Source organism: Enhydra lutris, unplaced genomic scaffold (assembly GCF_002288905.1).
Source record: "Enhydra lutris kenyoni isolate GAN:26980312 unplaced genomic scaffold, ASM228890v2 scaffoldscaffold31, whole genome shotgun sequence".
Lineage (NCBI taxonomy): Eukaryota > Metazoa > Chordata > Mammalia > Carnivora > Mustelidae > Enhydra > Enhydra lutris.
Window position 1 is genome coordinate 17,254,370 of NW_019154115.1, and position 10,610 is coordinate 17,264,979.

At 41.7% G+C, this 10,610-nt stretch overlaps 1 protein-coding gene across 2 annotated transcripts in view; it reads right to left on the reverse strand.

Moving 5' to 3' along the window:
* LOC111153263 (PCNA clamp associated factor) overlaps positions 1 to 7,045 on the reverse strand; it is a 12,697-nt gene extending 5,652 nt beyond the window's left edge. Inside the window, exons 1-3 of one of the 2 annotated variants that reach the window (XM_022512174.1) lie at positions 6,893 to 7,045; positions 6,536 to 6,616; positions 2,583 to 2,745 (exon numbers count right to left, since the gene is read on the reverse strand). In XM_022512174.1, coding sequence (XP_022367882.1) covers positions 2,583 to 2,745; positions 6,536 to 6,616; positions 6,893 to 6,938 — 290 coding nt within the window. In that variant the 5' untranslated portion in view covers positions 6,939 to 7,045. The remainder of the gene's footprint in view (positions 1 to 2,582; positions 2,746 to 6,535; positions 6,617 to 6,892) is intronic. The other variant, XM_022512175.1, reaches the window with a different exon arrangement.
* Positions 7,046 to 10,610: the final 3,565 nt, after the last annotated feature.

The window sequence follows — 10,610 nt, forward strand, 5'->3', positions numbered from 1 at the left end:
AGAGAGAGAGAGAGGGAAGCAGGCACCCTGCCGAGCAGAGAGCCCGACGCGGGACTCGATCCCAGGACCCCGAGATCATGACCCGAGCCGAAGGCAGCGGCTTAATCCACTGAGCCACCCAGGTGCCCCAAGTGTCCATATTTCTTAAGCTACATTTAATCATATCATTAATTTTCAATGTCTCTCTTCAGTCTTGTATGTGAAACTCCAGCAGATTTAATATTGGCATTCGTTACCTAGTCAAATCCTTCAGATGCTCTCTAAGTCAGTCCAACTGGGGACTCTCACAGTTTCTGCGTTAGTAAAATAAAGAGTGGAATTATTAGATCTGATGAAGACTGTGTTTTCCTTGTCACATTGGACTTCTAGTTACCATATGGATTGAGCTTTAGAATATGCGTTAGTGAACAGATGTTATTTTGGCCTGGATCTGTTTAACAGTAGAGATACAGAAGGGCAAGTAAGACCACAAGGAGAATGGCTACTGACTACAGGGCACAGTGGACACTGTGGGTTCAGAGGACCCAGTGTGCTGGTTAAAGGAACGTGTGAATAAATCTGTGTGGATGGGAGCAGTGCCAGAAGTAGCAGTCACAGACTGAGCCTGGCCACCATCCCCTTGCCTATGTTGGTCACTGTGGCGTGGGTCAGACTTGCTGTTTGGTGTGCTGTTGGATCATAGGCTCCTGGCTCATGCAGGAGAAGTAGCTAGCAGGGTCTTCAACCAGGGGGCGTCATAATGACAGTGACATGGCACCACCTGTCCACCCATGCTCACCATTCCCCCATACCTCCAGTCATATAATTTGTTTTTGAAACACAATTCTTCAAAATTGTTTATAGAGAGCCTGGATCCTATTACTTATACATCTATTTTCTTTCCCTTTTTTTCCCAAGTGGCATTATTTTTTTCCTGATTCTTAGAAGTATGTTTGTTGTTGAAAGTTGGGAGCACAAAATGAATATGAAGAGAGGTTTTTACCCAGAGATAATCACTATTGATATTTGGTCTGTTTATATACATGTTTTTACACTATAAAAACTATAGTTCTATATGCAGAATTTTGCTTAATATTTATCATCAGCATATTTCTGACATTAAAAGCTTAAAAAGCAAGATTTAATTATCTTCTTTTTTTTTAAAGATTTTATTTATTGTGGTGCCTTGGTGTCTCAGTCCTTAAGCGGCTGCTTTGGCCCAGGTCATGATCCCGGGTCCCGGGATCGAGCCCTTTGTTGGGATTCCTGCTCAGTGGGGAAGCCTGCTTCTCCTTCTCCCACTCCCCCTGTTTGTGTTCCCTTTCTCACTATCTCTGTCAAATAAATAAATAAAATCTTAAAAAAAAAGATTTTATTTATTTATTTGACAGAGCGAGTAAGAGAGCACAAGCAGGAGGAACAGCATACGGAGAAGGAGAAGCAGGCTCCCCACTGAGGAGGGAGCCTGACACAGAACTTATTCTCAGGACCTTGGGATCATGACCTGAGCGGAAGGCTGAGGCTTAACTCACTGAGCCACCCATTTTCTAACTTTTCTACATTAGTTATTTATTTCTTATGGAGGTTGAACTAGTATTTTTTGAGGAGTTGATTCAGTAGAATTTTTTTTTAAAAGATTTTATTTATTTGACAGAGAGAGAGATCACATGTAGGCAGAGAGGCAGGCAGAGAGAGAGGGGGAAGCAGTTCCCTGCTGAGCAGAGCGCTCCACGCGGGGCTCGATCCCAGGACCCTAAGATCATGACCCGAGCCGAAAGCAGAGGCTTAACCCACTGAGCCAACCAGGCGCCCCTGATTTAGTAGAATTTATGCTGGATAAACCAAAATAGAAATTGCTTTTTTTTTTAATTTTATTTATTTATTTGACAGAGATCACAAGTAGGCAGAGAGGCAGTCAGAGAGAGAGGAGGAAGCAGGCTCCCCGCTGAGCAGAGAGCCCGATGTGGGGCTCGATCCCAGGACCCTGGGATCATGACCTGAGCCGAAGGCAGAGGCTTTAACCCACTGAGCCACCCAGGCGCCCCGAAATTGCTTTTTTGAAAAAAAAAAAAAAGGATAGAAAATAGACAGTAAAAATGAGAGAATAAAGACAGAAGTTCATGGTTAATAACATAGCCCTTAGTACGTAGCATCTGATTGGGAACTGATCCTCTTTGAGTGACTGAAATGAGTAAAAATAATACTTTTCACTGATGTTTGAAATTTGGGAGTAACTTAGAAAAAGAGTAGTACAAGTTTTTTTTTTTTTTCTTTTAAAGATTTTATTTATTTGACGAGAGATCACGAGTAGGCAGAGAGGAAGGCAGAAAGAGAGGAGGAAGCAGGCTCCCCACTGAGCAGAGAGCCGGATGTGGGACTCCATCCCAGGACCCTGAGATCATGACCTGAGCCGAAGGCAGAGGCTTAACCCACTGAGCCACCCAGCAGCCCCAAGAGTAGTACAAGTTAAAAAAAAAAACAAAACCCTGGTTTGTGTTTTCTTATCTGTTCAAGGAGAAACTTTAAAGTTACTCAATATCCCCTTGTGTTTTATTTTCAATAATATAAATATTTTCTTTATACTCCAGAATGTAAAAACTTACTTTCTTTTTGCTTTTCCTAAGCCACTGCTTCCTGCCTCTTCAGGAATCCGATTCTCTTTTTCAGAATCTTTAGGAGACAGGCTGAAGAATTCTCCAATTCCTTTTTGCCACTTGGGAGTTGGGCGCACACAAACTGGATTCCCTCCTGCATACTTATTTTCAACTATAAAATATAAACAGGTGGAACTAAATAAGAACTAAGGATACAACTGCCATTCCTTAAAGGGAAGCAATTCTTTAACATTAAATCTACAGGGTATTAAGTGGTATTACATCCATCTTAAAATAATTAGAAAATGTGAGATGATAAAGATGTATTCAGTCAGTATTATATTATACATTATTAATAATATTATATATTATAATACATATATATTATAACACATTATATTATGTATTATACATTATTAATACTATTATATATTATAATACATGTAAATATATTATACATTATTATTAATATAATTAATATTATTAATACAATATATAATAATATTTTGTTAAAATTATCCTTTGTCCTAGGAAAATAAAATTAACAGAATTTTTACAACTGGAAAATATTTTTCATAATTTATCCACAAGCAGAGCTATTCAAATAGTCTTATGTATTGTCATACTAAACTTTGACATTTTTTTCCTAATATGAGATGTAGTATAAATGGCCAAAATTTTACTTAACAAGGTTATTAATTAAAACACCTGTGAAAGGCAAAAATACAGCAGTGAAAGTTTCCACAAAAATAGGTTACACTTTTCAAAGCCCTTGGCTCCTTTTCAGTTCATACAGTTCATAAGGTAAATCCAATTCTTGATTTTTTTTTAAAGATTATTTATTTATTTGACAGACAGAGATCACAAGTAGGCAGAGAGGCAGGCAGAGAGAGAGGGGAAGGGAAGCAGACTCCTCCACTGAGCAGAGAGCCCGATGCGGGGCTTGATCCCAGGACCCCAGGATCATGACCTGAGCCAAAAGCAGAGGCTTTAACCCACTGAGCCACCCAGGCACCCCTTGATTTTTTTTTTTTTTTTTTTGACAGATCGCAAGTAGGCAGAGAGGCAGGCAGAGGGAGAGCAGAGAGCCCAATGCGGGACTCGATCCCAGGACCCTGAGATCATGACCTGAGCCGAAGGCAGAGGCTTTAACCACTGAGCCACCCAGGCGCCCGATTTTTTTTTTTTTTTTAAGTAAGTTCTACACCCAATGTGGGGCTTAAACTTATGGCCCTGAGATCAAGAGTTGCATGTTTTACCAACTAAGCCAACCAGGTGCCCCAATTTCTGATTTTTTTTTTTCATTTTAAAACAGTAATATAGAGGAAAAATTTCTGCCTCCTTATGAAGTAATGATTAGTATACAAAGATGAGCAAATTACTGAGCCACTACATATATCTTTCCCTTTAAACACATTTGTCACAAACTCTGTTATAAAGTTGCTTCCATCTATCTATCTATCTATCTATATATATACTCTCCGAAGTTTTTATTTTTATTTTTTTAAGGATTTTTTTTTATCTATTTGACAGAGACAGCAAGAGAGGGAATACAGTAGGGGAGTGGGAGAGGGAGAAGTAGGCTCCCCGCAGAGCAGCGAACCTGATGCGGGGCTCGACCAGGACCCTGGGATCATGACCTGAGCCGAAGGCAGCTGCTTAATAACTGAGCCACCCAGGTGCCCCCAAGGTTTTTATTTTTGATTTATTTTTTCAAGATTTTATTTCTGAGAGAGAGAGACAACAAGCCCGAGTAGGGAGAGGGGCAGAGGGAGAAGCAGACTTCCACTGAGCAGGGAACCTGATGCGGGGCTCCATCCCAGAACCCTGGGATCATGACCTGAGCCAAAGGCAGAGGCGTAACCAACAGAGATACCCAGGCGCCCACTTCTTAAATTTTTAAATCTTTTTTTTTAAGATTTTATTTATTTATTTGTTAGAGAGAGAGAGAGAGAGAGCATGAGCACAGGCAGACAGAGTGGTAGGCAGAGGCAGAGGGAGAAGCTGGCTCCCCGCTGAGCAAGGAGCCGGATGTGGGACTCGATCCCAAGACGCTGGGATCATGACCTGAGCCGAAGGCAGCTGCTTAACCAACTGAGCCACCCAGGCGTCCCAAGTTTTTAAATCGTAAAAGTACAAGTGACTTTTTAAAAATAGTGATCTGCGGCCCCTGGGTGGAGCAGTCCAGTTGAAGATCTGATTCTTAGTTTTGGCTCAGGTTGTGGTAATCAGATTTCTGAGATTTGAGCCAGGTCTGGTTGCACTCAGCAGTGGAGTCCACTTTGAAATTTCTCTCTGCCTCTGCCCCTCCCGCCTCAATCTCTCTAAAATAAATAAATATTTAAAAATAAATAAATAATAGTGATACTTTGGTTCATAATTTTCCAAAAGGACACATATAGGAACTCTTTGACTACTTGGAAAGGAAATGGCAGCAACCTGTATAGCTCAGCATAGAATTCAAACCCAGCTCAAGAGTGCCTGGGTTGCTCAGTTGGTTAAGGGTCTGACTTTGGCTCAGGTCATGATCTCAGGGTCCTTGCTTGGCAGGGAGTCTGCTCTCCCTCTCCCTTTGCCCCTCCTCCTGATGGTGCTCTGTCTCTTGCTCAAATAAATAAATAAAAATCTTAAAAAAAAAAAAAATTCAAACACGGCTCTGCTGATTTAATTGTGTGACTTTTACCAAAGTATGTAACCTGAGCTTAAATGTCCTCATCATTTAGAATGAAGTTATTACTAATTTCATACAGTTGATTAAAATAGAGATCTGTGGGTGCCTGCCTGGCTCAGTTGATGAAGCAAGCTTTTGATCTCAGGGTTGTGATTTTGAGCCGCATGTTGGGTGCAGAGATTACTTAAAAATAAAATCTTAAAAAAAAAAAATCCCAAAAGAGATTTGCCAGGGCACCTGGCTGACTCAGGGTGTAGAAAATGAGACTCTTGATCTTAGGGTCCTTGGTTCAAGCCCCTCTTGGGCGTAGAGCTTACTTACAAAAAAGTAGAGATCTGTAAAGTGCCTTAAGAGGTGCATTTGGCCAACATATGTTCATTAAGGGCCTATTCAGTTGGCTTTGGTGATTCAACAGTGCACCAGACAATGAGATGTGGCCCTGATCATAATTTAGTGGTATAAAGTATAGAATATTCTCAATAAATTCATCACCTTTCAAAATTTTGACCTACAGCTCCTTTTTATCTAAAGAGAATTAGTTAATATTTTCTAATGAAATATTTAGAACAGGGGGAAGTTTAAGTTAACTTAAGAACCCAAGTTCTTCACAGTGCTCCCCTGTATGTTCTTAATTAGGCCTTGTGGAATTAATCTTCCTAACTTCCTAGGAGAGAAATGAGGCACCAGATGGCATGGTATTTCCTCAACCTCTCCTTGCACAGAAGGAACAGTGTGAAGCTCTTTCATGGGCCAAGTCTTCCCTCCTAATGTCCCAAAAGCAGTATCAGGAGCTGCAGTAGTTGGGATAACACACACACAAAGATACCATGCCAAAAAATAAACAACAACAGCAACAAAACCAAAAATACATGCAGAAATAAAAACAAAAACTTTATACTAAGACAACCCGATCAGCACTGTCAACTATAGTCCTAATTCTTAATCTAGTGAAGGGGAGCTTAAATAGCCTCTTGCAGGAAAAAGCCATCAGCCAATATTAAAAATAAAAATGCTAAACTAGAAAGGAAAACTAGGTTTGAAGATAAACCGTGTCTGTCCCTAACCCCGAGGTTGGAGATTCTTTTCCTTGCGACCCCCACCTTTACCCCAACCGAACGAGAGGCCTAGGTCCCCTCATTATATCAGAAGGCAAGGAAGAAATTTGAATGTGAGGATCTCAGGAAAATAAATTCCACGGTGGGTCAGGAGGCTTGCAGGTCCGGAGAACTGTGGTGCAAGGCCTGATCCCCTTAGAGAAAGTTCCTCCAGGAGTTGCAGGGGCGCTTTTTACCTTTCCTTGACGAAGGCGATGTGGAATTAGTGGCAGAAGTGGAGGAACCAAGCACTTTCCTGGGGGCTCGCGAAGCTACCACTGCGGAGAGGCAAAGGAGAGCATTATAAAACAGGGCAGTTAAGTTTCCGACACGAGTAACAGAGCCGCGTTTTCACCACAGTCCCCGACCCCGCCGCTTGGACAGAAGAGCCCCGAGATCCAGAAGAGCAGGACAACCCTCCCCTGTCCGCGCCGCTCCTTCCTCCAGGTAAAGGGGCCAGGCCGCAGCTTCCAGAATGGCTGGACTAGCCTGGCTCAGAGGGCGGTGGGGAGCCCTGGCCCCCTGCCCTCCACTGCCGTGCTCAACTATCTCACCTTTTCTGTAGGTGCCTGGGACACTGTCCGCTTTCGTCCGCACCATGGTCAAACTCGAGGAGATGAGAGCAATCAACTGACTTCCCAACCGCGGGTGTTTAACTGCACAAGGACCCGAAAAACGAATCTCCCGCCACAGTTTATATTGGTCTCTTTCCCGCGCGCTCCCCGGACTCTGCCAGGGAGCCGCTCCCATTGGCTCCGCGCCGTCCCCCCACAACCAATCGCCAGTGTCCTGCTATGACAGTGGCGAGCCTTGACTCAGTACCGTCCGGTTCAACTTTGCAGAAGCCTGTGATTCGTAGCCGCCCCAAGTGGGCGGTGTTAAAGCTTTTCCTGGGGTGCCCGGAGAGTGAGTGCTAAGATTGTGAGTTAGGGAAATCGGCCTGCTTAGAAAAGAAAACCCAGGAAAGACAGCGAATTATAACATTTCTCCAAAAGTTACCACAGGGATAAATCTAACGATCGACTCCAGGAAAAAAAACATGAAATGAAGCAGTTTTTTTTTTTTTTAATGCAAATCAGAATAAATAACTTCTTTTTTTAAAGCCGCAAACTGTCTCTACAAGGTCCATAACAAACCAATTCTATGGAGTGTTAGAAAAGCAAGGTAAAAACTGAGAGGATTGTATGTACATACACACGTAAAAAGGAACGAATTAATGAAAGGTCTTCCTGACATCTATATGGTCTCAGAGCTCCATAAAAATATGCCAGATGTCAGGGTGCCTGACTGGCTCAGTCAGTGGAGCATGCAACTCTTGATCTTAGGGTTGTGGATTTGAGCCCCACCTTCTGTGTAGAGATTACTTAAAAATAAAATCTTAAAAAAAAAAAAAAGCCAAATGTGCCAAGGGTACATCCCTGACACATAGTGATTATAACGCTAGAATAGTAGCTCACAACTATTTTCTATCCCTATGTCTGTCCTCTAATTACTCAAAATACCCCTGGGGAGTGATTTTCACTCTGAAAACCATGCATAAAACGTAATCAGATGAGCTTGCCTTGGGATATGTTTTGTTAAATGCTCACTTGAAAGACAATCCTGAAAGTGTAAGCACTGTGTTGATTCTCTCCAATAAATTAGGCTTGAACATTCACAAAATAGGCTACTCAATATGTCAACAGAATCAACAACTACTTTTTGTTTTAAAGGTCTTGAAAAAAAAAGATTAATGAATCTAGCTAACAGGTGAAAAAATATTATATTTTAAAAATTAATTGTATTATGATTCTATTAGTGGTATTATAATAGCAGGAAATGTATTGAAAATTACCTATAGCTTTGTCTAACACTTGGAGTCTGCAGTAGAATTCCTATCAGAAAAATCAAAAGCCCCAGGGTATTCCTTTCTTCTTTGTTATCATTCCCTTCTCAATACACAATCCTTCTTCAATACACATTATTTCCTTTTCAGTTAAAGTGACTTCAACAAAGGCCTGTATTACTTAATTCAAATTCATATCGCAGATTCCTGTGGAGATTAGAACAGCATAGAGAATCTGATGGTTTTTTCTCTTAGTTCACATGCTAAGTAAATGGCTAGGAAAAATTGCAAATATACCTTTGCACACAAGAGCAGTCTATTACTACAGCTGTGTTTGTAGGTTTGTTTTTTAATAATAGGGAAGAATGCATGTTAAGGTTAAAAAAAAATAGGAAACAAGCAGTGATGTCTAGCACAAATTCTTAATTTAAATATATGCTTTAAGGAAGCTCTTCTTTAAATAAAACAGGGAGGGATGCCTGGGTGGCTCAGTGGGTTAAGCCGCTGCCTTCGGCTTAGGTCATGATCCTAGGGTCTTGGGATCGAGTCCCGTATCGGGCTCCTTGCTCAGCAGGGAGCCTGCCTCTCTCTCCGCCTCTGCCTGCCTCTCTGCCTGCTTGTGTGCTTTCTCTCTCTCTCTTTCTAAAAATAAATAAATAAATAAATAAATTTTAAAAACAGGGAATTGTGTGGTGTAAACTTGAAAATTTCGAAGTTGTAGTACATATGTATGAAGTATCCGCCTAAATGTATACCAAAGAGTATCTTTGAGTCATGTTAAATAGGTGTGTTTGCTTTGCTCAGGCGGAAGTGCATTTTAATAAATGATAATCTGTAAATGGCATTGTATTACATTACATACATTACAAACTAGAGATTGTAATCATTAACATATGCTTTATGTAAAAAGAATTTTTTTTAAGAATATTCTTTTTAGGGACGCCTGGGTGGCTCAGTTGGTTAAGCAGCTGCCTTCGGCTCAGGTCATGATCCCAGCGTTCTGGGATCGAGTCCCACATCGGGCTTCTTGCTCATCAGGGAGCCTGCTTCTCCCTCTGCCTCTGCCTTCCATTCTGTCTGCCTGTGCTTGCTCTCTCTCCCTTTCTCTCTCTGACAAATAAATAAATAAATAAAAATCTTAAAAAAAAAGAATATTCTTTAAAAAAAAAAGATTTTCTTTATGTGACAGAGATCACAAGTAGACAGAGAGGCAGGCAGAGAGAGGGAAGCAAGTTCCCCGCTGAGCAGAGAACCCCATGAGGGGCTTGATCCCAAGACTCTGGGATCATGACCTGAGCGGAAGGCAGATGCTTGACGGCTGAGCAACCCAGGTGCCCCTTATTTTTTATTTTAAAGAAGATTTTATTGTTTATTTGACAGAGAGATCACAAGTAGGCAGAGGGGGCGGGAGAAGCAGGCTCCCTGCTGAGCAGAGAGCCCCATGGGGCTCGACCCCAGGACCATCACGACCTGAGCTGAAGGCGGAGGCTTAGCCCACTGAGCCACCCAGGCGCTCCTTTAAAAAAAAATTTTTTTTTTTAAAGATTTTATCTACTTATTCGTCAGAGAGAGAGAGAGAGACAGAGCGTGCGAAAACAAGCAGGGAGAGCAGCAGGCAGAGGGAGAAGCAGGCTCCCCGCTGAGCAAGGAGCCCTGGTTTGGGACTTGATTCCAGACTTTGGGATCACCACCGCAGATGAAGGCAGTCCCTTAACTGATAGAGCCACCCAGGCATCCCCACAAATTAACATTTAAATAGTTGGAACTGAACAGATACAAACAGGTAAATAATTTGCGTATGTTATATTAACATGAAAAGTAGATTTTTATTAAGAAACAAAATTTGTACTATTAATGAACATTCGGAGTATTTGAGGGTTTTTTAAGATAGAAAATAATATATTTCCCAAATTAATAACAAAAACAATCTACACCTAGTGTAAATCAACACACTCATATGATTTTTATATTTGTCGATAAAAACATTAGCATAAAAAGGTGAATCAGGATCCAATTAATGTAATTGCTTAGTCTACATAGCTTAATGGGGATGAAGAACCTGTAAAATAGCAAGTGCTATTTTAAATGCTTTTACACAAAACCAGAATAATTTAGAGGCTGGCCTCTCAGATTAACAGTTTTATCTTCTCCTCGACTGTAGTTGTTATTAGGTATTTAGACTATCTTCTCAGCGAATTCTCGATTCTCAAGCCCTGCATCTAAGGATGCAGAAAAATCACGCGCAGAGGAGCTCTGGAACCAGTGTAAACAATGTCAGGAAGCGGGAAAGAAAAGGCAGCAGGGGTGGGAGGGATCTGTGCTGGGGGCGGAGCCACTGGGAGGGGCCGTGCAGGCTGGCGGAACTTGCGCGACCGAAGTCGGTGTTGCGAAGGGGACTAGTCCGGCGCAGGACGTGGGGCTGTTGGAGCCCAGCTGGTTCCGGCTGG